Source organism: Macaca thibetana, chromosome X (assembly GCF_024542745.1).
Source record: "Macaca thibetana thibetana isolate TM-01 chromosome X, ASM2454274v1, whole genome shotgun sequence".
NCBI lineage: Eukaryota > Metazoa > Chordata > Mammalia > Primates > Cercopithecidae > Macaca > Macaca thibetana.
In genome coordinates, this window is record NC_065598.1 from 66509633 (window position 1) to 66537376 (window position 27744).

The window sequence follows — 27744 nt, forward strand, 5'->3', positions numbered from 1 at the left end:
GTTGCCCAGGCTTGTCTGGAACTCCTGACTTCAAGAGATCCTCTCACCTTGGCCTCCCAAAGTGCTGGGATTACAGGTGTGAGCCACTGCATCTGGAAAAAAAAAAAAAATCCCCAAAATTAGCCAAGCATGGTGGTGCCTGTAGTCCCAGCTACTCAGGAGGTTGAGGTGGGAGGATCATCTGAACCTGATCCCAGGAGTTTGAGGCTGCAATGAACCATGATCATGCCACTGCATTCCACCCTCGGTGACAGAGCTAGACCCCATCACTAAAACAAAAAGAAAAGAGAGAGAAAGGCCGGGCGCGGTGGCTCAAGCCTGTAATCCCAGCACTTTGGGAGGCCGAGACGGGCGGATCACGAGGTCAGGAGATCGAGACCATCCTGGCTGACACGGTGAAACCCCGTCTCTACTAAAAAAAATACAAAAACTTAGCCGGGCGAGGTGGCGGGCGCCTGTAGTCCCAGCTACTCCGGAGGCTGAGGCAGGAGAATGGCGTAAACCCGGGAGGCAGAGCTTGCAGTGAGCTGAGATCCGGCCAGTGCACTCCAGCCTGGGCGACAGAGCGAGACTCCGTCTCAAAAAAAAAAAAAAAAGAAAGAAAAGAGAGAGAAAATAGGCAAATGACATAAACATTATACTGAAAAGGATATGGCATAGATGGCAAATGAGCACATAAAAAGAGGAACATCATTACCCATTAGGGAACTATAAATTAAAGCCACAATGAGATACCACTTCACACTTATCAAAATGGCTAAAATAAAAACTTGTGGCTGGGCACAGTGGCTCACGCTTTAATCCCAGCACTTTGGGAGGCCGAGGTGAGTAAATCACCTGAGGTCAGGAGTTTAAGACCAGCCTGGCCAACATGGCAAAACCTCGTCTCTACCAAAACTACCAAAATTAGCCGGGCATGGTGGCAGGCGCCTGTAGTCCCAGCTACCCGGGAGGCTGAGGCAGGAGAATCGCTTGGACCCGGGAGGCAGAGGTTGCAATGAGCCGAGATTGCACCACTGCACTCCAGCCTGGGCGACAGAGCAAGACTCCATTCCCCGCCCCCCACCCCGGCAAAAAAAAAGAGTAAACTGAAAGGACTGTGTTTGCAGGAATGTAGGGAAATGTCCTTTGATGCACAAAAGTTAATGGTTCCCTGGTTAAGGGACCTGAAAGACTGGAGAAAAACGCACTGCTTCCTCAACAGTAGGGGCAATGCCAAGTCCAGGGTTAGAGCACATTCAGCGGTGTAGTATCTGTCGTGTGGCTGTCAAGTATGGCTACTGCCTGCATTGTGTGCAGACTTGGAAATGAACTGGGCTGTCAATCAGCGAAAGACTCTACAAGCCCAACTGCCACACACATTGCAGGAAGGCCATATTTGAATCCCGCCAAAAACCTTTGCTGTGGGGTCCAATGGGCGCATACGTCTGTCTCTCAACAGCCAATCCTAGCACTGGGCATGCCTGCGGGGGCGTGGCCATGGAGACACAGTAACCAATGGCAGGGAAGAATGTGAATGGGGGAGGGGAAGCGGTGGCTGAGGTGAGCCAAGAGCGGCGGTTAGAGCCGGCTGAGGTGAAAGAGAGCGACCGTTAGGGCAAGCTGAGGACTTCTGGTCTGTTTGGTACTTGAACTGTCAGCATATTTGAACTCCCGCTTGCCATTCAACATCATGGATGATCCGAAGAGTGAACAGCAGCGCATACTGCGCCGCCACCAACGCGAGAAGAAGGAGCTGCAGGCCCAGATCCAGAGCTTAAAAAACTCGGTCCCCAAGACCGATAAGAAGAAAAGAAAGCAGTTGCTCCAAGACGTGGCCCGCATGGAGGCCGAGATGGCGCAGAAGCACCGGCAGGAGCTGGAGAAGTTCCAGGACGACAGTAGCGTTGAATCTGTCGTCGAAGACCTGGCCAAGATGGATCTGGAAAACCGGCCTCCCCGCCCCTCCAAAGCCCAGAGAAAGCGAGAAAGAATGGAGTCCCAGGAGAGGGAGCGCCAGGAGAGCATCTTCCAGGCCGAGATGTCCGAGCACCTGGCCGGCTTCAGGCGCGAGGAGGAGGAGAAGCTCGCCGACATCCTGGGAGCCAGAGGTCTGGAGATGAAGGAGATCCCGGCCGACGGCCACTGCATGTACCGCGCCATCCAAGACCAGCTGGTGTTCAGCGTGTCGGTGGAGATGCTGCGCTGCCGCACCGCCAGCTACATGCAGAAGCACGTCGACGAGTTCCTGCCCTTCTTCAGCAACCCGGAGACCGGCGACCCCTTCGGCTACGACGACTTCATGATCTACTGCGACAACATCGTGCGCACCGCGGCATGGGGAGGCCAGCTGGAGCTGAGGGCCCTGTCGCACGTCCTGAAGACCCCCATCGAGGTGATCCAGGCCAACTCGCCCACCTTGGTCATCGGGGAGGAGTACGTCAAGAAGCCGATCATCCTGGTCTACCTGCACTACGCCTACAGCCTCGGCGAGCACTACAACTCCGTGAGACCGCTCGAGGCCGGCGCCGCCGGGGGCGCGCTCCCGCGTCTCCGGTAGGCCCCGAGGCACCGAGCGGCCCCGCGGAAGCCTTTCCTTCGCCGCATCTCCTCAGTAGGCTCAGTTTATTTTCCCCCTTTGCTTTTCTCAGTTGTTTGTTTTTTTTTTTCCCCCCCTTCCTTTTGATCATAACTATCCCCCCGGCCCCGCCCCCGCTTTCCTAACCCTGCTGCTTTCACGGGGTGGGAAATGAAATTCGAGGGAAATTCCCTGGAAATATGAGGGAAATCTCTGCATTGCACCACCAGAGGGGCATACGTTTGATAAGGGCTAACCTCTTCTTGCCCATAAGGGTCTTTACCTCCCTCACCGACTAAGATTTGGTCATGTTGTGCATAACTTAACGATAAAAATGGAAATGTTGGCCGGGCGCGGTGGCTCACGCCTGTAATCCCAGCACTTTGGGAGGCGGAGGCGGGCGGATCACGAGGTTAGGGGTTCGAGACCAGCCTGACCAACATGGTGGAACCCCGTCTCTACAAAAATACAACAATTAGCCGGGCGTGGCGGCGGGCGCCTGTAATCCCAGCTACTCGGGAGGCTGAGGCAGGAGAATCGCTTGATGGGAAGCGGAGGTTGCAGTGAGCCGAGATCGTGCCTTTGCACTCCAGCGTGGAAGACAGTGAGACTCCGTCTCAAAAAAATAAAAAATTAGCCGGGCGTGGTGGCGGGCGCCTGTAATCCCAGCTACTTGGGAGGCTGAGGCAGGAGAATCAATTGAACCTGGGAGGCGGAGGTTGCAGTGAGCCGAGATCGTGCCTTTGCACTCCAGCGTGGAAGGCAGAGCGAGACTCCATCTCAAAAAAAAAAAAAAAAAAAAGGAAAAAAAGGAAATGTTAAGTTTCATGTGTTCTGGGAAAAATAAATCTAGTAGACTAGCTCGGGGAGTCTTCAGGTTTTCCTATGAATATCTTGGATTACTTAGACAAAATTGGAGTTTATGTGATCAAAATGCCTTGTGAAGGCCTTTTGCGGAGTTTTGGGGGGAAAGATTGTCATGGTTTGCTTTTTACTTAAGCTGGGCTACTCAGGAGATGTCTCAAGTTATGAACAAGAGATCCGCTGGTACTTTGTTTTGTTTTTTTCATCAAAACTTATGTGGTTCCTAATTAACTTTAGTTGCTCCCATGTTTGCTAATTCTAAATAACAGCATTTGTTAAACATGTAAGGTAAATCTGTTAAATAGAGAAAGTAAATTTAGATTAACTGATAGGCTAGATAAGGTTTACTCTAACATGTGAAAGATCTAAACTTAATTTCCTTTACTAAAGGTAGGAAGATATATGACTTTATTCAAATAGTTGATATGTTTCATTACCTTTACAACTGGTATAAAGAAAAAAGAGACACATTGATAGGTAATTTACTTACTCTAAGGGGTGAAGATCTGAATCGAGTAAGTTTCCTTTATTCTTAGAGATATAAAAGGCTATGACTTTATTCAAGTACTTGATCCACCTTGTTATATCATCTGGTATGAAATGTGAAAGATATGAATGTAACAACTTTCCTTATTTCTTAGAGAGAGAGAAATATCTAAAAAGATCCTTTAAAATATTAAAGTTTTATTCTATTTTGTTATATCAATAACTGACATGAGACAAAAAAGTAAACAATATACTTTTGTTATTTGAGACTTGTTAATATCCTTGAATTTTCCAAAAGAATATAAAGTGAAATGATTTACAGTCAACAACTTATGAAAATTTTAATCTTTACTTTCTGTAATTCAGTGAGATTAATTTTGGAAATTCTTTCTACATTCCAAATGCTCTAAGATAAAATATATATGTTTTTAAAAGTTTTTAAACATGTAGTTTGTTCAAAAATAAAAACCATTTAAAAAATACCTGCTTCTCTGTTTTTGTGTAGCTAACTTCATATAGAGTTTATATCCCAGGATCTACTAATCCTGGAGGGTTAGGGAGCATAGGCCTGTTGGGGGTGGCAGGGTGGTGGTTGCTGAGTGGGGACAGGGGCAAAGGCTGGCGAAGTGCTCTAGAAATGGGAAAGGTGCTCTACTTCAGTGAGCTACATAGGGTCGGGGGGGGGGTGACAAGCTAAAAGAAGAGGCCTGGCTAGGGTAGGGGACCTTCATGGACAAAGAGGCCCAGCTGGGTAGGGGGGCACAGGCTAGGAAAGAAGGCCTGGCTGAGGGAGGATGCCTGGAAAGGGTCCAGGCTGGAGGCTGGAGCATGGGCTGGTGAAGGGTTCCTGGTAGAAGGTGGCCCAGTTGGGGCAGGCTGGAGAAGGAGAGGAAGGGGGCCTGGCTTGGGAAGGGAAGCTGTTTGGGAACTGGGCTACAGTCTGGAGAATGGGTCCTGGCAGGGGTGGAGTTGGGTGGAGAAAAGGTCAGGCAAGGGGGCTGGGTCAAGAAAGAGTCACTGCCTATACAAGGAGGAATAGGCTGACCAGGGGGCAACTCAATGAGCAATGGGACTTTGGCTATTGAATGGGGAAATGGCTCAGGCAACCTGCCTGGCCAGGGGAATTGAAGGGAATTGGGAAATTGGGCCTGGATAGGGAAGAGAGCCTCACTGGGGAGGGCACACAGGCTGAAGAAGTGACATATGGTGTGGAGGGGTCATGGAAGAAGGAAACCTGCCTGGGATGGGGGGAGAGGGGACCTGGCTGCAAGGGTAGGGGAACACTGGCTGGGAGAGGTGGCCAGGCTGATGATGCAGGCTTAGGTGACCAAAGGGGCCAAGTATGGGAGTGGCCTTGGCAGGGCAAAGAGGAAGATGTTGGGGAAGAGGGAACAGGCTAGGGAGGCACAGGCAGAGGAAGGGGACAAGGCTGGGCAAGGGAACCTGGCTATGGACTGGGACACGGGGTGGGCAAGGAAGCCTGGCTGGAAGGGGCATAATAGGGTGAGCTGGGGTGGAGGGAGCTGGTTAGGGAAGAACTGGCTGGTCAAGGGAAGGAGGCCCAGTTGAGTTAGGAGCCAAAGGATGAGAAAGGTGTTCCTAGCTGTTAATGAGAGGAAAGGCTGGGGAAGGACACCTGGCTGGAGGAGGGGACATGGGCTGTCCAATGGAGTCCAGGCTGGAGAAGGCACTGGATCAGTGAAGGAGATCTAGCAGGAAAGCAAGCATAAGCTGGGGAGGAGGACATAGACTTGAGGAGAAGGACATAGATTGGCGGAGAGGGCGAGACTGAGGAAGGGTCCCAGACGTGGGTATATGCCTGTCTTGTAAAGGGACCACAGTCTTGAGAGGCTGGCACAATCTATGGAAGACAGATGGGTGTGGGGTAGGGAGGATCGTGGGGTAAAAAGACCCCTTAGGGAAAGGTTGCCTAACTGGAGGCGGACTCTGACAGCGGAAGGGGCTGGGGAGGGAGGCACAGACTAGGAAAGGGAACCTGGTGGTGGGAGAGGTTTGAATACCGAGAAGGACATAGGCTAGAGATGGGATCATAGGCAGTTTAGTGGGCCTGGCTGGGAGAAGGGGCCTAGCAGGTGGAGAGAGCTTGCTGGGAAAGAGATCATGCCTGGGAATGAGAGCCTCTCCACCTGACGGGAAGTTGGCTGAGGAAGGGCACGTGGTTGAGAAAATGGGCTTAGTTGTGGAGGGGGACACAGGATAGGAATGGCGTCTGGCTGGGGTAGAGGCAATAGGCTGGATAAGAGGCCTGGTCAGGCGAAGGTTGTGGAAGGAGGCCTGCCTGGAAAAAGGAGCACAGACTGGGGCAGAGGGCATATTGCGTGAAGAGAGCTTGGCTGCAGGAGGGGCACGGCTAGGAAAGCGTTCCTAGCTGGGGAAGCAGACTTGGCTTAGCATGGGGCACATGTGAGTGAAGGGATCCTGGTGGGAAAGGTTGCATGGCTAGGGAGGCCACTGGGCAGGTGAGGGAGAACTGCCTGACTGCGGAAGGAAGTGCTGGCTGGGAAAGGCCAGCAAAGGGGCAACTCCTGGGAAAAATGGTCCAGTTGAAAAGGGGAAAGGCTGGGGATGGGTGCCTGGCTGTGGGAAGGGGACATAGAGTTGATAAAAGGCCTGGGCTGGGGAAGGGCAGAGTGCCTATGGAGGCTGTCAGCAGGGTCTCAGGTTGGGGAATAAGCTCTGGCTGGGATTGAGGCTGGCCTGGGGAGAGGAAGGAAGGAGGGGCATCCAGTGTGGGTACAGGATGAGGAGGAAGCCCCACCGAGACACAGACTGGGAACCTAGCAGTAGTAAGTGGTTAGAGGGCAGAGAGGTGCGCACAGACTGGTCAGATGGCTAAGAAAGGGGCCAATCTAAAGACACAGCTTGAGGAAGAGAGTCTGGCTGGGGAAAGGGGCCCTGGGCAAGCGGACACAAGCTGAGCAAGGAAAATAAAGTTGGGTCGTGGAACCTGCCTGGAGATAGGGATATTGGGCAAAGGGGACCTGGCAGGCGAAGGGGCTCTGGCCGGGGTAGATTTCCTTCATGATCCAGGACCAGCTAGAGACAGGAGTTCAGGCTCGGGAAGGCTGCCTGGTTGCCAAAGAGGGCCTACCTGTCCGGGGGCACAGGCTGGGGAGAGGCAACAAGCTGGGGCAGAGAGCCTGGGTAGGGTTGCTGCAGAAGGCAGTACTGGCTGGGAAATGGGGCCTGACTGGGGAGGCTGTATCAGTAGATATAGGGGAAGCATGCCTAGCAGGGCAAGGTGACCTGACTGGAGAAGTGGCCTTGGCTTGGGAAGGGGCCAACCTGGGAGGAAAGGTATAAATGGATGGAAGGGGCCTGGCTAAGTGAGGGGGCCTGGCTGAGAAAGTGGGCATGACTGGGTTCCAGGGAACAGGCAGGTTCGGGGCTCCTGATGAGAGAAGGGCAGGCAGCATAGGGTGGGGATCGGGTGGGGAAGGGGGACTCCCTGAGAAAGGAGGCCTAGGTCTAGAAAGGAAATCGACTGAGGAGCAAGGTTAAGGAAGTGCAGCTGGGCAAGGAAGGGGGAATAGGCTGGTGACATTGCTGAAGGGAGCCTAGTTGGCATAGGGTATATAAGTTGGTATAGGATGAAAAAGAGATTCCTCGCTTTTGAAGAGGGGAGGGCACCTGGCTGGGGGCGGAGACACTTACTAGGCAAGGGGTTCACAGGGTATGGGGGGATGGCTGGGGATTGGGCACAGTTGTGGAAGGGTGCACTGGCTGGGAAAGGGGGCATAGGCTGGGCAGGGGTCTTAAGTGGAGAAGAGGCATAGGTTGCTGAAGAGGGCACTGCCTGGATAATGTGAGCCTTGCTGGGGGTGGGGCTGGTACAGCCCAAAAAATTCTGTGACAGATGGCACCAAAGATGGTAAAGTCCCATTTTACAGGCTTGTCCCTGAATACAAGAGAAATAGCTATTCCTATTTTGGGAACCTTTAAGATCTCACTGGGCCTGTCCCCAGCTGCCCCCACTGGGTCTGCCTTCAGCAGGAAGCAGAGGGAATTGTTAACCCAGGCCAGATCCTAACCATGCCCAGAACACAAAGAGGGGGTCTCCACTGTGGTATCTGGCAGGACACGAGGGATTTGCAGTTTGTTCCATTCCATAACAATGACCATAGTCACTGAGGACAGAGACTATTCTGGGCAAGTTCATGAAAGTCATGGGGTCCTGTTCTCAAAAGGATCTAACTCCAGAAGCAACTTTCATTCATTTCCTTAGTGTTTTTCATTTATTCATTATCATTCCCTCTCCCCTCTTGCCATAGTAATAAAAAATAAGATGCTTCCTGTATGCAGATGTAGGCTCTGGAGTCAGACATCTACCTGGGTTTAATGCCTAACTTGCCCACCTACTTCCTAGCTTTGTGACCTTGGATAAGTCACCTAAACTTTCTGGACCTCAGTTTCCTCATGGATAACGTGGGGAGATTAATACTTGTCTTAGAGATATTTCTTCAGGATGTTAAGAACACTAAATGAAAACGCAGCCAGGCATGATGAGTCACACCTATAATCCCAGCACTTTGGGGCCAAGGCAAGCGGATTATTTAAGGTCAGGAGTTCGAGACTAGCCTGACCAAAAAGGTGAAACCCCGTCTCTACTAAAAATACAAAAATTAGCTGGGCGTGGTGGCACATGCCTGTAGGCCCAGCTACTTGGGCTACTTGGGAGATAGAGGCAGGAGAATCACTTGAAACCAGAAGGCAGAAGTTGCAGTGAGCCAAGATGGCGTCATTGCACTCCAGCCTCAGCAACAAGAGCGAAACTTCATCTCAAAAAAAAAAAAAAAAAAAAAAAAAGAGGAAAAGAAAATGTGTATCAAGTGTCCAGTAAATAAGCACCCAACAAATGTTAGCTACTATTAATATTATCTAGGAGCCCGTGAACATGACATTATCAGCTCTGGCAGCAGCCACTTCTTGATTTTGTCTACAGTGACTTTTGGGGCCACTTGGCCTCTTCCCACAGGTCCTGCAGTGGAAGCAGAGACTCTCCCAGGGCTGTCTGCCCCAGCTGTTGCTATCAGAGCTTCTGCTGGAGCTCACCGAAAGTGCCCCCCTGGGGAGAGAGTGACCTGCATGGAGGGACTCCTCAGGCTCTTCTTTTCAGGATTTTTCTGCACAAACACATAATAGACTCATATGTTTTGAAAAACAATATTGGTTTCATTCTATTGAAATTGACTTTTAAACTTAACAATACATTATAAACACTTTCTTGTGTCCTTAAACGGTCTTCAATATGATTATTTTAATGCCTGTATTCTAGCCAATGAATGCGCCATAATTTATTTATTCAATTTTATTGTTGGACGTTTAGATTGCTTTCAATTTCTCACCACTATAAATATGCCACTGTAATATCCTTGCAGCTGAATCTTTGTCTATATTTCTGATTATTTCCCTTTGATAAGATTTATAGAAGTGATCTAGGTCAAAAAGGAGAGGCTCTTAATGCATACTGGGAAAGACTGCATGAATTTACACTCCCAGGCTATGATGGTGTTATTTTCTCACATAATTGCCAACATGGAAAATTATCATTGTTGCTAATTTGTTAGATGAAAAATGTTGTGTTAGTGGATGTTTCATTGATTACTAGTGAGATTGAATATTCTTCTATGTGTTTATTTCATTCATGCAGGAACAAGTATTTCTCTTTTTTTGAATTTCAACTTTTATTTTAGATTCAGGAGGTACATCTGTAGGTTTGTTATGTGGGCATATTGCATGACACTGAGGTTTGGAGTACAAATGATCCCATCACCCAGGCAATGAGTATAGTAGTCAACAGGTAGTTTTTCAGCCCTCACCCCTTCCGCCTCCACCGCCCCCATAGTAGTCCCAGGTGTCTATTGTATCCCTCTTTAGGTCTTTGTTTACCCAATGTTTAGCGCCCACTTATAAGTGAGAACATATGGTATCTTGTTTTCTAAGAACAAATATTTCTTATTTTGTTGCCTATTCCTGAACTTCACTTAATTTTCTCTGAATAAGTCTTTCTTTTTCTTATGTTTTTTTTTGTTTTGTTTTTTTTTTTTTTTTTGGTTTGTTTGTTTTTGTTTTTGTTTTTTGAGACAGAGTCTCGCTCTGTCGCCCAGGCTGGAGTGCAATAGTGCAATCTCGGCTCACTGCAACCTCTGCCTCCTGGGTTCAAGCATTTCTCCTGTCTCAGTCTCTCGAGTAGCTGGGATTACAGGCATGCACGACCACGCCCGGCTCATTTTTTGTATTTTAATAGAGACGGGGTTTCACCATGTTGCCTAGGCTGATCTTGAACTCCTGAGCTCAGGCAATCTGCCCACCTCGGCCTCCCAAAGTGCTAAGATTACAGGTGTGAGCCACAGCCCCCCGGCCTTCTTATGCATTTTTAATAGGACCTTCCATATTAATGAATCTGACCACTTGTCATTTGAATATTTTAAAAAATAGTTGACCGGGCACAGTGGCTCATGCCTGTAATCCCAGCACTTTGGGAGGCCAAGGCAGGCAGATCACGAGGTCAGGAGATCAAGACCATCCTAGCTACTAAAAACACACAAATTAGCTGGGCGTGATGACGCATGCCTGTAATCCCAGCTACTCAGAAGGCTGAAGCAGGAGAATCATTTGAACCAGGAAGACGGAGCTTGCAGTGAGCCAAGATCGTGCCACTGCACTCCAGCCTGGGCGACAGAGTGAGACTCTGTCTCAAAAATAAATAAATAAATAAGTTTTTCCTGTGCATTAATTAGCCTTTCAGTTTTGTTTCTTTCTTTTTGCATATGTGTAAGTTTAAAATCATAATGAAATCTATTAATCTTTTTCATTAAGGTTTCCGTCTTGGTGTCAGTCTTAGAAAAGGCTTCCTTATCCTGAAAATGGATCGATACTTATGCATAATTTATTTTGATTTTTTAATGCTTTCTCTTTACATTTAACTATATTTAACATATCCACCTGGAAATTACATGGGTGTAAGATAAAGACATAAAGTGATTTTCCTCAATTATGATAGTTAACCAATTAGCTCAACACTACTTATTGAATAACCCACTATTTTGCCACTGATTTGAATTGCCACCTTCCATATATATTATATTCTTATACTATAAAAAGGTGAATCTCTTTCAATCAGTTATATGGAATACCTATATTTTTTTACCTCAATTTGAAACTGTCGACTGTCCATTCATCCACTCATTTCATATTTACTGATGATAACAGTGATAAACAATAGCTTAAGAGAGAGAAAAGATCTAGTTCCAGTGCTCACCGTCTAGAGGTGGCAGACAGGAAAACAGAAATAGACAGAAAGCAACATGACCAATGCTGTGATGAGAGGAAGCACAGAGGAAGGAAGGACACTGCATCCGACTTGCTGTGTCAGGAGGCTTAGCAGGAGCGCCCAGAGAACACAACCAGAGCAGAGACAAGAAGGAGTGAAAAAAGAACAGGTGTCTCCTATTCAGCCTAGCTGAAGGGTAGCTGTGAGAGAGTTGTGGAAAAGAAGCTGAAGAGGGAGGCAGGAGAAGTAACCCAGCTTAAGTAAACATCGGTTTTACTCATAATATTACAAATTAAATGAGATACCATGTTTCATCAATCAGATTAACAAAGAAGTAAAGTTTGTTCGTATGCTGTGTTGATGAGGGAATGCAGAAACAGGCACTCTCAAACATTGCTGATGGATGGTGTATAAATGGGTACAATCTCTTTGGAGGGCCATTTGGCAATAGCTATCAAATTTAAAGTGCATAAACCAGTATCATTTGCATTTTTAGCAGTTTCCCTTGCACATGACTAGAATATATATTTAAAAGGATGTAACTGGTCACTTTTGAGGAGGGGAACCAGGTTCCTAGGGGAAAGGATGGGAGGTGGCTTTTCACTGTGTAATCTTTTGAACTTCTGGTATTTTGAACTATATGAATTAAAAATTTAAACCTAACCTACTTAATAAAATGCACATAGCTTTTGACCTCGCAGTATATTGAGGGTATACGTATTGTGGCAGGCCAGGTCTCACTAACACAGGCCTCCATAACAACTGTTTCAGTACTGACTGAGTGGTTAAGTTAAATATTAAAAGTCAGTGCCCTTCTACAAAGGTTGAGATGTAACAAAAGCCCACCAAGAGTTTTGCCTAGGCCTTTCCTGGGCCTTAAACCATGACAAAATAATGAAGGATTTTTTTTTTTTTTTTTTTTTTTTTTTGAGACGGAGTCTCACTCTGTTACCCAGACTGGAGTGCAGTGGCACCATCTTGGCTCACTGCTGCCTCCGCCCCCCGAGTTCAAGTGATTCTCCTCTCTCAGCCTCCCGAGTAGCTGGGACTACAGGTGCCCGCCATCACACCACCACGCCCAGCTAATTTTCATATTTTTAGTAGAGATGAAGTTTCACCATATTGGTCAGGCTGGTCTCAAACTCCTGACCTCATGTGATCCACCCACCTCGGCCTCCCAAAGTGCTGGGATTACAGGTGGTGTGAGCCACTGCGCCTGGCCATAACGAAGGAATTCTTAACAGGACCTATTTATGATTAAAATAGTTTTACTGGGGGTCTGAAGAAACTCCCCAGGCCTCCACAAACAAGTTTATTGGAGGTCTGAGGGAACTCCCCAAACCTCTATGATTTAGCAACAGACAAGATAAGGGTAATCACCCCAGCACCTAGACCCATTTAGATTAAGTAAATTTACCGAGTCTCTAGAGGAAGGTCTTCAGGACTCAGACCTTAGTTATAGATTAAAAGAAGTTAATTATTGGGCGCAGTGGCCCACGCCTGTAATCCCAGCACTTTGGGAGGCCGAGGCCAGCGGATCACGCGGTCAGGAGTTCGAGACCAGCCTGACCAACGTGGTGAAACCCAGTATCTACTAAAAATACAAGAATTAGCTGGGCGTGGTGGGGCACGCCTGTAATCCCAGCTACTCGGGAGGCTGAGGCAAGAGAATCGCTTGAACCAGGAGGAGGCAGAGGTTGCAGTGAGCAGCGATCGTGCCACTGCACTTCCCCCTGGGTGACAGAGTGAGTCTCCATCTCATAAAAAAAAAAAAAGAATTTAATCACATATGTCTTTAGATGAATGCACACTTACATGTAGACATATTGCTTAGAAGGTATATAAGCTCTGGAAAACTTTGTAATTTTGAGTTGATCTGGTGATAATTTCCAGGCCTTCTCCCTGTGACTGGTTACAGAAATAAAAACTCTCTTCCTCCCCAGTTCATCTGCATCTCGTTATTGGGCATGAGAAATAGCAGCCCAATCCTCGGTTTGGTCCAGGAACAACATTACACAAAGTTTATTTTTAGGATGTTCATTACAGCATTGTTTGTCAATGCAAACATCTAGACACACCTTAATATCCTCAGTAAAGCCTAATTAAATAAATTTTGGTATAGCTATATTAATTATTACCTCTAGGGAGAGGAATAGAAATGGGTGAGTGAAAGGAGGAAGATGGTGAATTTTCACTTTGAAACAACGTACTTCTACATAGCTTATTTTTTTTTTTCTTTTAAGACAGAGTCCTGCTCTGTAGCCCAGGCTGGAGTGCAGTGGCACAACCTCAGCTCACTGCAACCTCTGCCTCCTGGGTTCAAGCGATTCTCTTGCCTCAGCCTCCCAAGTAGCTAGGATTACAGGCACACACCACCATGGCTGGCTAACGTTTTTGTATTTTTAACAGAGACGGGGTTTTGCCATGTTGGCCAGGCTGGTCTCGAACTCCTGACCTCAGGTGATCTGCCCACCTTGGCCTCCCAAAGTGCTGGGATTATAGGCGTAAGCCACCGTGCCCAGCCTATATAGCTGAATTTTTGTATCGTGGTGGCATATACATAACAAAATCTACTACTTTAGCTGTTTTTAAGTGTACCCTTCAATGGCACTAAGTACATTCATATTGATTTGCAACCATCAGCACCATCTGTCTCCAGAATTTTCTCATCTTCCCAAACTGAAACTTCATACCCATTAAACACTAACTCCCCATTCCCGCTCCCCTCAGCCCATCAACCAATATTCTTTTTGTTTGTTTGTTTGTTTTTGTTTTTTTGTTTTTTGAGATGGAGTCTCGCTCTGTTGTTACCCAGGCTAGAGTGCAGTGGCGCCATCTCGGCTCACTGCAACCTCCGCCTCCCGGGTTCAAGCGATTCTCCTGCCTCAATCTCCTGAGTAGCTGGGATTACAGGTGCCTGCCATCACGCCCACCTAATTTTTGTAGTTTTAGTAGAGACGGGGTTTCACCATGTTGGTCAGCCGGTCTCGAACTCCTGACCTCGTGATCCCCCTGCCTCAGTCCCCCAAAGTGTTGGGATTACAGGCGTGACCCACTACGCCCGGCCCATCAACCAATATTCTACTTTATGTCTCTGTGAATTTAACTACTCTGGGTACCTCATACAAGTGTAATCATACAGTGTTTGTGCTTTTGTGTCTGGCTTATTTAGCATCATGTTTTCAATCCTTATCTGTGTTGGGGCATGTGTGAGAATTTCTTTTGTAAGGCTGAATAATATTTCATGGTGCCTATGTACCACATTGTGTTTATCCATCATATTGTTGAATTTTTAAATAAAAAATGTTATCTATGTATTATCTAAACACCAGAAAAAAAATTTTTTTAATCGGATGGTTTCCTTTTTTTTTTTTTTTTTGCTCTGAAATAATTTAAATAGCATAGGAATTATCTGCTCCTTGCAACTTTGAAATAATCCATTCACTTGTGAAACTGGGCCTGGGCCTTTGAGGTAAGACTCTTGACAGATATAATTCTTGAAAGAAAAGCTATGTAGTGTAAAAACAATAATAATTCATCTAAAATACATAGGGACAAAAACTGAAGACCAAAAAATCAAGAGGTAAAAAGGAGAGGTGACAATTTTCTCATCTCTCAGAGGGTGAATCAGACACAATTTCACTTTTGAAGCTGAAATATTGAGAATTATAGGCATAGGCATGGTGTTTAACATCATAAAAATAACCACCAGTAGAACTAAAAACAGACTGCCTATCTTCCCATTTAGAAGATCTTGTTTAAAAAAAGAAAAGAAAATCCAGCCCTTGGAGCAACAGCTAGAAAACCTAGGTAATTGGCCTTTTGTGGGGGTGAGGAGGGGGTGTAGTTGTGCATCTTGGTATCTTCATTTTTCCTTGGGTTTACGTTATTTTGCATATGGAGATGAGATTGTGGTAGGCTACTGTGGCCTGAACCTAGTTTAAGATAGAAGATAATAGAAGATATCTATTTTTCTGGCATTGGTTCCTTTTCATTTCAGTGGGTCTTAACCTAAGGGAATTATGCAAATATGCGTTTACCCAACTATCAAGTCCCATCTTAGCTGTGAATGGAAAAAATGCGTCCCCTAAATATGCTTATTGTTCCTGAATATCTTGAAAAAAAGAAAACTTGTTAACAACCATTGACCTAGATTGATCACTATAGGCCTTCCCAGCTGTCTTTCTTGCTCTCTCTCTCTCCCCACTTCCACACACACACGCAAAAGACCTGAGACCTGTCTCAATGTTGTGCATGACTCCACAACACAAGGCAGAAGCGATAGGAAAGCAGTCGTGGTTTGGTGTAAGAATGTTTTCATAATCAGAGGTATTCAAAAATATAAAGGACCATCTCACAAGGAGGCGTGTAAGCCAGGCTGGATAACCACCACCTACCACCTCATAAAGAGGTTTTCAGGTCATTCAAGCACCTGATGGTAATTTAGAAGCTTTCCACCTCACCTGAGGATTTAGAAAACAAAAGAGATTTCTTTTGCATGGAGGTGAGGAGTGAACCAGAGGAAGCAGACAGCCCTAAGTCATGGGGAAGACTAGCTTGGGAGGTGGAGCAGCACTGACAGAGGTTTGCTTTGGCCCAGTTGAGTCCTCTTTCTAGAACCACATAAATGTTAATCCCCCACCAAGCCCTGATCAGTCTTGAGTTTGGGAACACACTTGTTTGGTTAAGCTGAAGAAGCAGCCTGAGGTGGAGACACCATGACTGCAATGTTGATTCCAATCGCCCTTCCTAAGTGCAAAACAGCTACTTCAGCCCAACTTGGAGAGTTGCTTAAGGGACCTGTTCTAATGAATAGCCTAGAGTGACTGGAACACATTCTCAAGTGTGTAAATAGTGCTTGTGAAATATTTGAGGGGGCTTAAAAACAGCTTGTTCTCTTTACGTAGCCTATTCAGTTAAACAAAATGTATCAAGTGTCTCCAACGACAGGCACCGCTTGCAGGGCTGGGGCCCAGGAAGGCCCCAAAACAGTAAAGACTGCCTTGGTGCTCTCCAAGGAGGCCTAGCCTCGGAGGTGAGACCAACATAAATCCAAGTGACCCCAAATCCAAGGCCCAACAGTAAGTGCTGTGGTCCAATAAGAAGATGAGGAAATGAAGCGGGGATGCCCTGAGCCAGCTTGGGGTGGAGGAATCGCAGAGCAAGGGGACATGGGGAGACTTGAAAGGCCAGCTTAGATTTAGGTGGGCAATGCTGAAGGTAAGGGCATTCCAGGCAGAGGAAACCCCATTAGGCAAACACACAAAGATGACAGTCTGTGAGACACATGTAGAGAACAGTTGTTCACATTTCCAGCATCCATTGCCCGCTATTCCTGCAAAAGCCCCCACTTATCTTTAGGTGCATCATCTCTCTCCCACCCTCTTAAGTTGAAAGGGGTTCACCAGGGCCCTCCCCCTCAGGACTGCCAATCAAAACACCTCTTCTCCCTGGCCACAGTGACTGGTTCACGATGTTATATGTAAAAATGTTTATTTAGAAATAGAATGTTTGTTCCCTGGTGCTGTAAAGAAATAGCACTTGAACATAAATTTAATTTCCTCAGCAAGACCATTTTTACTTTCTGCAGAAAGGGCACACTCGCCAGCAGTTTTGCCATGAGAGTACACCCAACAGAGGAGACGAGGTCATTTATAACCTGAGGCATCCACCCTGCTGCTGTCTCCGGTTTCCATTGGCTGGAACGGGACCTCACATTCTGTATTTGTCCCGATTGGCTAGCAACTTAGAATTTTTTAAAAGAGGCAAAGGCCGAGGAGAACAAAGGAAGGAGGAAGTAACTTGTGGAATGCTGAGAAAGGTAAAAAAAAAACACCTTCAAATAAGGAAGGAGAACGGGCTATGACCTAATGCTTTCTTGGACCAGTATAAGCATGCCAGGGCAAATCTTTAGGCTAAATTGTGGGAGCTAAGAACACAAAGTACATTGATTTCTTTATTACAGCTAGCAGATATTTTAAAATGTTAGCACAGGTCTTTGAATACATTTCGCTTCTAAGAGAAGTTACTATTTATTCCTAATTAGACGGGGAGGAAAGTCTCTTTGAAGAGGAACCCCTACTTCACTTTTTACAAAGATGAGCTCGTGGCCTGGGCCCATCCAATCAGAGGAAAACTCGGGATATGATGGGTGCATGAGCTTTGTTGCTTTTTTGTTTTGAGACGGGGTCTCGCTCTGTCACCCAGGCTGGAATGCAGTGGCACAATCTCAGCTCACTGCAGCCTCCGCCTCTCAGGTTCAAGCAATTCTCTCACCTCAGCCTCCCAAGTAGGGAGGGATGACCGGTGCCTGCCACCACGCCCAGGTAACTTTTGCATTTTTGGTTTCCCCCTGTTGGCCAGGCCGGTCTCGAACTTCTGACCTCAGGTGATCCACTCGCCTTGGCCTCCCAAAGTGCTGAGATTACAGGCGTGAGCCACCGCACCCGGCTGCTTCGTTGCTTTTTATTTTTATTTTTATTTTTATTTTTTGAACCCTGGTCCATCTTAACCTTCGGATCGGGACTGCTGCAATTGCCACAGGCTGTTCCCTTTGAAGCCACCTTGGAAAATCACCAAATTGAATCAGTTCCTAGGAAGAGGCTATTAAGGCCTTCCTAGAATTTCAGGTGAGTTGAGTTCCTGGAAAATCCCAATCAGAATTCTATTTGAAAGGAGGAAGGAAATGGTAGCAAAAACAGCGTTTTCCAATGTTCTGAATCTGTGTGCATGAAGCAACTTTTTCTAGAATTCTCAGCCACCCGGAAACCAAGAAGAGGTTACTCAGGGTATATTCTAGCCCTCAATCATTACTGAGGGTACAGAGAGTACTCAGTTTTTCATCCTAAGGACCAGCCCCCACAGCAACTTCTTGAGCTACCTTTTCTGTAGAGCCTTGACTCAGCAACCACCCCATACCTGAGATAAGAGATAATGTTTTTTCTGCAACTTACTCACGCTCCCAGGAAAAACTCTTCTTTACTGACGATTCAGAATGTTACAATATAGGCAATGGGATCCATTCAGTTAATGTTTTTCAGAAGGAATGAGACATCAGAGCTACGCTTTAGGAATGACACACTGGATGACATTTGGGGGAAATAATTAATTGCAAGGAGAGATTGAAGGGAAGAAGATGAATTGAGAGTTTCTCTTTTAATTCATGACAGATGATGCTGACCTGGATTGGGACAGTGGCAGCAGGGAGAGAGGAGGGGACCAAAGTTGTGAACATTCGGAATAGAATTAGCATTTATGTGGAGGGTAAAACCAGGATCAGAGGTGATCCTGGTGATTCCCCGGTTTCTAAGTAACTCTGGAAATGGTTCACTGAAAGTTAGGCCCTTAAAAATACTTTAAATCAGGGCCGGACACGGTGGCTCATGCCTGTAATCCTGGCATATTGGAAGGCCGAGATGGGAAGACTGCTTGAGCCCTGGGGTTCAAGACCAGCCTGGGCAACATAGTGAGATCCCATATTTACAAAAAAAAATCTAAAAATTAGCCAGGTGTGGTGGTATGTGCCTATAGTCCCAGCTATTTGGGGAGCTGAGGAGCTGAGGTGGGAGGATAGCTTGAGCCTGGGAAGTTGAGGCTGCAGTGAACCGTGATTGTACCACTGCATTTCAGCCTGGGCAACAGAGCAAGACCCTTCCCCTCAACCCCAAAAAAATCCCTTAAATTGTCCATTCCTCCGAAAAAAATCCCTTAAATCGTCTATCAAGTAGAGTATATCCAGTTTCATGTGTACAACCTTTGTACACTAAAGGTTTTTGGTACCTCTGAGCTAAACTAAAAAGAGGTGTGTGCGTCTGTGTGTGTGCGCGCATGTGCGAGAGAGAGAGAGAGAAAGAGAGAATGTGAGAGAGAGAGAGAGAGAGAGAACAGACTATCCTAGAAAAGATAAGAAAGTACACGAAAACAAACTCAGTGGCTAAGGGGCAGGGTGTGAATGTATTGCTTATTCAAAATATAAATATGGTTAAAATTTTGAATATATATAATTAAAATTAATAAAGTTAGTAGCAAGCCAAGCGTGTGTCAACAGTCATCCAGCAGTAACCCTCAACAAACAACATTGCCGCCAAACTCAGAATGATTCAATTCACTTGATAACAATAAGATGGGAGCTTCAGCAGGACAGTGCAGAGAGGGCTCTGGCACTCTGGCTGCAATGAGCTCTGCATTGCAGTTAGTTGTAGTTCTCCAGTAAGTAACTAATTGGCTAGATCTCATAACCTCTCTCTTTGTCATATATATATATCCCACCCCTTTCGAGGAAAGCAGTGATTCTCAGAAATAATAAAGTCTAAATTCACATTTTAAAAGCAATAATTTTTTCCCTGAATTCAGACCCATGATGGATTTTAGGTTTTAACAACATTTTGCAAAGCAGTTTCTGTTCTTTCTGTTTCTACTGGTGGAGAGACCTGAGGCCCATATAATGCTTTGTCTAAAAACAGATCCATTAAACCCTGGTGACACAAAGAAACTGCAGCAGAAGCTTTGAAATTCAAGAACTTTTTGCAGGCTTTTTTGTCGTTTTGTTTTTGTTTTTTACTTTGGGCCAGGTCAAATTTTTAGCTTTGGTGTATTTCCCTCTCTGATCTTTGAAGATAGTCCCCCAAAAGCCAGGCGAGGAGAGTGCAGGAAAGAAAGGATGGTGGGGAGTAACCCTTAAAATTATTTGCATAGAATAAGCACTGCGAGAATAGACATCAAATATTATCAGAGCTTTGTTTTTTCCCCAGTGGAGTAATAGGTGAATTTAATTTCTGCAGATTATCAGCTGTGAGCATATGTTACATTTTATTTTACATTGTATTTCAATAAAAACAAATCAGTGTAAAGACTCCCAGATAGTGTAAGAGACTCATTAAATGATTTTATAGTATTTTTTCTGCAAACAAAATGCCTTTCTGTAAATAAGAAAAAAAAATCATTCTAAATTGCAAATGTTTTCCCTTTTTTTAATGGAAAAATAATCAGCCGCAATTTTTTTCAATGAATAAAGATTTCCCCAGACAGACTTGTACTAAATGTTAAAATTTTAAACATTTCAGTGATGCAGTATGCTAACTACATACACATACACAATAGCTAACATGATGAAAAGTTAAAATCTCCCTTAAAAAACTGAAAATTGATCAAACTAATAATTCAAATTTTTAAAAAATTCAATGTTTTCCTAAAAATAGTTTTATATTTTAAGGACTTATTAGAAAAATGAAGCTGCAAAGTAACTTATAGAATAAAACCATACAAGCAAGTAGGTAATTTACTATAAAATTCATTGTCATCCTCCTAAGTTTTTCAGTATTATATAAAAACTATAAATGTTAAAATAAATGTTTATAAAGGAGGATGTGACTAAGGGAGCAAGAGGATGGGGTTTGGGGAGACGCTTCTGGGATAATCATAAATGTTTTATTTCTGCATCTGAGCACTGATAATATGGCTGCATTCATTTGGGAACACTTGTGGAGTTGGACCCTTATGAAATGGCCACTTTTCTGTATGTGTGTTATACTTCTATTTTAATAAATAATATTAAAAGCAAAAAAGAGGGGAAAGTCAAACAGAGTTGAATGTTACAGAATTTTAGGATGGTGACCAAGACTAGGTTGAATATTGTGAATAACAATAGTGACAATAACTACCATGTATGTGGCTAATAATTATTTCAGTGAACACTTATCCTGTGCCAAATATTGCTATAAGTACTTTACATATGTTGACAAATTTAATTCTCCCCAACCCACTGAAGTATGTGCTATTATAATCTCCATTCTACAAATGAGGAAACTGATCAACAGAGTGGTTAAGTAACTTGCCCAAGGAGGTTACAGACTACTCTTTCAAGAAGTTTATAGTGAATGAAAAAAGAGAACAGTAAATCATGCAGAAAACAGGGAGGTTTGTTTTTTGTTCTGTTGTATAGGCAGGGGTTGAGCGCATTTATGTTTCAGGAGAGAAGCCAGGGAAAGGGGAGTGAAAGTGCTTGATCCCTCCCTCAGGAGGCCAGAAAGGATGGATCAAGAACCCAAGTATGTACAGCTTTGCCCAAGGGAATGGCCTCTCCTAAGATCTGAAGAGCCAAGAGTTCTGTGCACTAGGGAGCAGAGAGAACACACATTAGGTAAAGTAGATTGTTGAGGACCTTGCTGAGTGATGAGGAGGCCAGGAGTGGGTAAAGAAAGCTGGAGGAAATATGCAGTGAGGAGTGCTCAATGTTTACCACTTAAAGCAATTGCACATGTCTGGATCCCACCCCAGGCCTACTGAGTGGCATTCTCTGGAGATGGAGTCCCAGTGACAGCATTTTTAACCAACTCTAAAGGTGCTTCCAATGTCCCTTAAGTTTAAGAGACATAGTGGCATCTGAGATCCACAGACAGAGGATGAAGTGAAGATGGATCCACCCTGTAAGACACAGCATGGAGGGATAGTTTCCCCAGGAACTGGGACTTTTTAAATAAGTTCTTCAAACGATTCTAATGTAGGTAGTCTGTGGGCCACACTGAGGAAGTTTTGCCTGTAGGGTGACAGTGGCTAAGCATGTAGACTCTGGAGCCAGATTCTGAATACTGTACTACTATTACCTGTGCAACCTTTGGCAAGCGAGTTAACCTCTCTGTGCCTCAATTTTCTCATCTGAAAAATGGAGCTAATAATAGATAGTACCCACTTCATAAGGTTGTTGTATTAAGTAAGTTGATATATGTAAAGTGCTTGAAACATAATAAACATTCAATACTTCATAAATATTAACTATCAGTGTTGCTTTGTTATTATTATTCACCATATTTGGGGGGCCCAGGACCACTGAAAGTATGACCTGAAAAGTAGGTTAGGCAATGGAATGCTCAAGTAGACTCATGAAAATCACCCAGAAAGTCTTGCGACCAGCTCAGGAGGAGAAAGGAGGGCTTAAACCTAATAATGTGGCAAAGTGAGTGTTGTACTCCTTTATGACTGGTCTGACTAGGGTCCCTGGTTGGTGAAGACAGTCATTGACAGGGAAAGTGTCACACAGTATAAAGCTACATCTGGCAAAGTGGGAGTGGCAGGGAGATGTACATAAAACTGCTGCTAGGCCCTCCCCAGATGGAGATCATACTGGTTATTAAAAGAGGCTAATGTATTCGGGAAAGACTTGATAAAAAGAGTAGCTTGGGAACCAGTACTGCAAGGATGGCCAACTGCTTAAAACCTGCCTTGTTTTGTTCCTGGGGGGAAACACCAGGCTCTAAAAGTGCTCTCAAATGAACTAAAGTCCTTTATTATCCATCTGACTAAAGGCCATAGATTGTAAGCTAAGCCTCCTTGGCAGGCATTTGGATCCCTGTCGCCAGCCACAGGGCCAGGCTGCTGCTTAGCCTCTCGGTGTGTCTTTTGCACCTCTGCAACTTAGTCCTGTTTTGGATGTCAGTTAAGCGGGGCACAGAGAGGCTAGAGAGAAAGCTAGAACCCAGGTCCCAAGAGAAACAGTTGAAGGAGCTGGGGCTGCTTAGCTTGAAGAAGGGAAGACTTGCGTGTTTTGAATGAATTTCTTCAAGTTTTTTTTTTTTCTTTTTTTCTTTTTTGAGATGGAGTCTTGCTCTGTCGCCCAAGGTGGAGTGCAGTGGCATGATCTCGGCTCACTGCAACCTCCACCTCCTGGGTACAAGCGATTCTCTGCCTCAGCCTCTCGAGTAGCTGGGATTACAGGCACCCGTCACCACGCCCAGCTGATTTTTGTATTTTTAGTAGAGACAGGGTTTCACCATCTTGGCCAGGCTGGTCTCGAACTCCTGACCTCATGATCCACCTGCCTCGGCCTCCCAAAGTGCCGGGATTACAAGCATGAGCCACCGCGCCCAGCCCAAGTTTTTTTTTTAAATCAGTTTAGCTGGTAGCAACTGTCCCTCGCAGCCACCAGAGGCTCTGTCAAAAGAACATCAGCAGGGGACCAACTTGCATGGGTCCCTTTTGGCAGGCAGTCTCATGGTCAGGGGTCGGATTGCACGCACAGCTTCAATGACACAACTACAATGTGAAAGTCTAAGAGTTCTTATTAGCACTTACCCACCCTGGGGTGTACACAGCATGCCCTGGAAGCCGCATGCACACACGCACACATGCAAGGTCAGGGAGCAGGTGAGAGAGAAGAGAGCATGTCAACTAGCCGCATATATTGCAGAATAGGGTGTGTGGGGGTCGCTTTTAATTTCACAGGCAAATGCCTGAATGGTCCTGCAGGAGAGATGTCTCTAAGTTCTTATCTCCAGACACCTACTTGAGCCATCTGGGTGTGGTGTAGAACTGGAAACGGTGTCAAGGGTGACTGAATGAGACCTGCCTCTGGCACGAGAAAGCTAAACCTGCATTCAAAATGGATGCCGAGGTAACATAAAATTATAAGCATTCACTACATCAATGCAGTGTGGGTCTGTACCTCTGAAGGGCTATTATAAAGCTGCAAGAGCAGGTGGGAGGTGAGGGGTGGTACCCAAGGGGCAGAACTAGGATTCATAAGTGGGTAGAAATTTCAGGGAGGCATATTTCAGCTCAATACAAGGAATTAACTTTCTAACAGAACTGATCGACCATGAATCAGAATGGATACCTTGTGAGGTACCGGGTAATGAGTTCCCTGTCACTGGAGGAGTGCAAGCTCAGGTTGTATGACAAGTTTGCAGGAGAGCACGTTTAAGCATCCAGTTAAACTTTATAGCTACAATGCTTGTTCTCTATTTGTGTTCAGCAGCCTGGTTTCATTTCATAACCCTTGGCTTCTTAGCCCTGGGCTTTAACAGGCTGCTTTAACATCTGGCAACCAGGTCGCATCTAAATATAACTAGGAAATGGATGTTGGGTAGCACTTTGATTCTCCCATAGGCCCCAATTAGGTCCATGCGCATCTCTCCTTTCTAGCTACCGTCACCTCTCCTCTCTCAGACTGCCTACAAAGTAGGATACGTTTCTCTGGTTCACTGATTTCTTGCTGGCTTTGAAACAAACCCATAAGCCCTTTAGGATTTAGGATAGGAGGTGACAAAACAGCAAACATGGGCAAGTAATCTAGAGGCCCAGGAACCTTTGTATAAGTTTCCAGAGCAGATGTCCATGGTCTACTAAACAAGTGCTTCTCAAACTTTCATGTGCATTGAATCACCCCGGGATCTTGTTACAATGAAGATTCTGATTCAGGATCCTGAGAGTCTCCATTTCTAACAAACACCTGATGATGCTGATGCTGTTGGTCCATGAATCTAAGTCATTATGTAAATGGCAGGTAACTCACATGCCTACAGGATTAGCATAAATAGGTGAGGGAAGCCCAGGGGTTCTGAGAAGGGAGCAAATGGATAAACCAGTTGCTCTTCGAATATCCCTGGACTCCCTGGGCCCTAGATCTCATTACCTATCCCATCTGCCTGCCCAGGTGAAGGTTTCCTTGGCATTTTCTTCAGATTTCTTCCTTCAAAACAAAGGGCTCGGAATCCACAAAGGGTGCTGCCCACCACGAGGTACAACGTTTTAAAAAGTTTTTAATTAAAAAAAAATTTTTTTGGCTGGGTGCAGTGGCTCATGCCTATAATCCCAGCACTTTGGGAGGCTGAGGCAGGTAGATCATGAGTTTAGGGGTTCGAGACTAGCTTGGCCAACATGGTGAAACCCAGTCTCTACTAAAAATACAAAAAAAAATTAGCTAGGTGTGGTGGCACACGCCTGTAATTTCAGCTACTCGGGAGGCTGAGGCAGGAGAATCGCTTGAACCTGGGAGGCGGAGGAAGCAGAGGTTGCAATGAGCTGAGATCACGCCAATGCACTCCAGCCTGGGTGACAGAGCAAGGCTCTGTCTGGTGGGGGTGAGGGGATGGGGGAGCTCTTTTTTTTTTCATTCAATACAATTTGCAATGGGTGTCTCCATCTTGAGCCCTCCCACCTCACACACACACTTTTTTTTTTTTTTTTTTTTTTTTTTTTTGAGACAGAGTCTCACTCTGTAACCCAGGCTGGAGTGCAGTTACCACTCCACTCCAGGTGATCTTCCCACCTCAGCCTCCCAATTAGCTGGGACTACAGGTGCAAGCCACCACGCCTGGGTAAGTTTTGTATTTTTAGTAGAGACAGGATTTCACCACGTTGCCCAGGGTGGTCTCAAACTCCCGGGCTCAAGAGATCCACCTGCCTCGGCCACTCAAAGTGCTGGGATTACAGGCATGAGCTACCGCACCCAGCCTGACTTTTTGTTTTGTTTTGTTTTTTTAATACAGACGGGGTCTCATGTTGCCCAGGCTGCTCCTGTGCTCAAGCAATCCTCCCACCTCAGCCTCCCAAAGTGCTGAGATTACAGGTGTGAGCCACTGTACCTGGCCACACACACACTTTAAACAGAAGGTTTGCTGCAGTTGATTTTTGCCAGCAGACTCCAGGACAAACCCCAAGGTGCAGGGCAAAGACTTTCACCTCTGTAAAAGAATTGTTCCTTCCATAAGAGGTCCATCCAGTAAGAAAAATGGTAGTAGAGAAAGAGACTTAAGCCTGGGTTTATAATCATTGAAGAATCACCACCTTGGTACCTCTGGGAAGTAGCATTGGAGAGCAAAACCCAGCTCATTCTACAGAAGCCCTCTTTCATAATGGAAGCACAAACACCTCCCCCAAAAGAGTTGTGCTAACATTCAAGAGTGGTGGGCATCCTGTCATGAAACAGCCTGGGCACACAGCCGTATGAGCCAGATGTGGTGAACACCAAGGATCCCAAGGAGGGGAAAGATTCTCAGAATTAGCTGCCTCCCCGAGGGAAGGAAAAGTTGTGTTCAAGGCTCCAGGACATCATCCCTCCCACACTATGCTCTGGGCCCATGGAGGGGTGGTGGACCTCACACCTCAGGGGCATGTTCTGTTGGAAGTGACTCAAACGAGACACTTACAAACCTGTCTCCGCAGCCTGCCTGTCAAATTATACCTCTGTGCTGGGTCAAACTGTTGGCCAATTAAAACTTAGAAGAGCAGACCAGGTGCAGTGGCTCACGCCTGTAATCACACCACTTTGGCAGGCTGAGGTGGGAGGATTGCTGGAGCCCAGGAGTTCGAGACCAGCCTGGGCAACATGGTGAAACCCCTTCTCTACAAAAAATAGAAAAATTAGCACAGCATGATGGCGTGCGTCTATAGTCTCAGCTACTCAGGAGGATGAGTTGAGGCTGCATGGGGTGACTCACACCTGTAATCCCAGCATTTCGGGAGGATGAGCCAGGCAGATCACTTGAAGTCGGAGTTCAAGACCAGCCTAGCCAACACGGTGAAACCCCTTCTTTACTAAAAATACAAAAGCTAGCTGGGTGTGGTGGCAGACGCCTGTAATCCCAGCTACTCAGAAGGCTGAGCCATGAGAATCCCTTGAACCCGGGAGGTAGAAGTTGCAGTGAGCTAAGATCATGCCACTGCTCTCCAGCCTGGGTGACAGAGCGAGACTCCATCTCAAAAAAAAAAAAAAAAAAAGGAGGCTGAGGTGGGAGGATCACTTGAATCCAGAAGGTCAAGGCTGCAGTGAGCCGTGATCACACCACTGCACTCCAGCCTGGGTGACAGAGTGAGACCCTGTCTCAAAAAGAAAAAAAAAAAAAATAGAGGAGCAAAGGCCACTACCAGCTGGCCCTTCACAGGTGTGGTGAGAATGGTGGTGGTGGCCCCAGTTGGGCACAAAGGTAGGCCCTGGGATGGAGAACTGACAGGGCCTAATAGTGTCTGCTCCCAGATAGACAGACTGCTACTTGGTAGGAATGCCACGGTTGTTGCAGAGAAGCTGTGTTAAACTGGGAAAAGCTTGCTTTGAGAATCAATCCAATTAGACTGGAATTCTAGCTCCCCCACTTCCTAGCACTGAGACCTTGGAGCAAGTTACTTCACTGCTCTGTGCCTCTGTTTCCCCCTCTGCAAAAACAAAGCAAGACCTACCTCTTCAGTGTATTGCGAGGATTTAATGAGGCATTTGTGAAGGCACTTGACACAGAGCATGTGCTCTAAAAGTGTTTATTTCCTTCCTTTGGCCTGGCAGCATATGTTTACTAAGGAAAGCTGAGACATAGAGAGGCCAGCCCTATCCCTTGGACTGATGCCAAATTGGAGGCCTCTACATGCCATGCTCAAGAAACAAATATAAGACCAGAAGAAGATTAGATAAAGCTGCTGTCTGCCTGCTTGCCAATGTGACAGCTCTTTTGGGTTCTGACAAAGGAGAGCAAGCCAGTCTTCACAGAGTACCAGCTCTGGGAGTTTCAGATCCCAGAAAAAGGTCCTACGTCCTGGGTGGCAAAGACAAGGTCCCTAACTGCCCCAGTCTGGCATATATAGTCTGAGGCTGGCAGATGTATATAGGAGAGGCCTAGACGGGGAAATCAAGATGGCTCCAACTCTGACTGCCACGAAATATGTGGTTTCTGGAGTCCCGGATCAAGAAGCTTCCCTCTTTTTGAGAGCCAGAGAAGAGTTCCAGAATGAACAGGAAGTGCAAAGAGAGAGCCAGCCGAGAGGCAACCCTAAAAGAACGATC

At 46.0% G+C, this 27744-nt stretch overlaps 2 protein-coding genes across 4 annotated transcripts in view; one reads left to right on the forward strand and one right to left on the reverse strand.

Annotated features, from left to right (window-relative positions):
- The window catches only part of PJA1 (praja ring finger ubiquitin ligase 1), a 1335831-nt gene that overhangs the window by 1149579 nt on the left and 158508 nt on the right, over positions 1-27744 (reverse strand). The window lies entirely within an intron of this gene.
- The window catches only part of OTUD6A (OTU deubiquitinase 6A), a 229278-nt gene continuing 203115 nt past the window's right edge, over positions 1582-27744 (forward strand). For both annotated transcript variants that reach the window (XM_050776254.1, XM_050776255.1), the window contains exon 1: positions 1582-2969. In XM_050776254.1, coding sequence (XP_050632211.1) covers positions 1673-2539 — 867 coding nt within the window. In that variant the 5' untranslated portion in view covers positions 1582-1672 and the 3' untranslated portion in view covers positions 2540-2969. The remainder of the gene's footprint in view (positions 2970-27744) is intronic.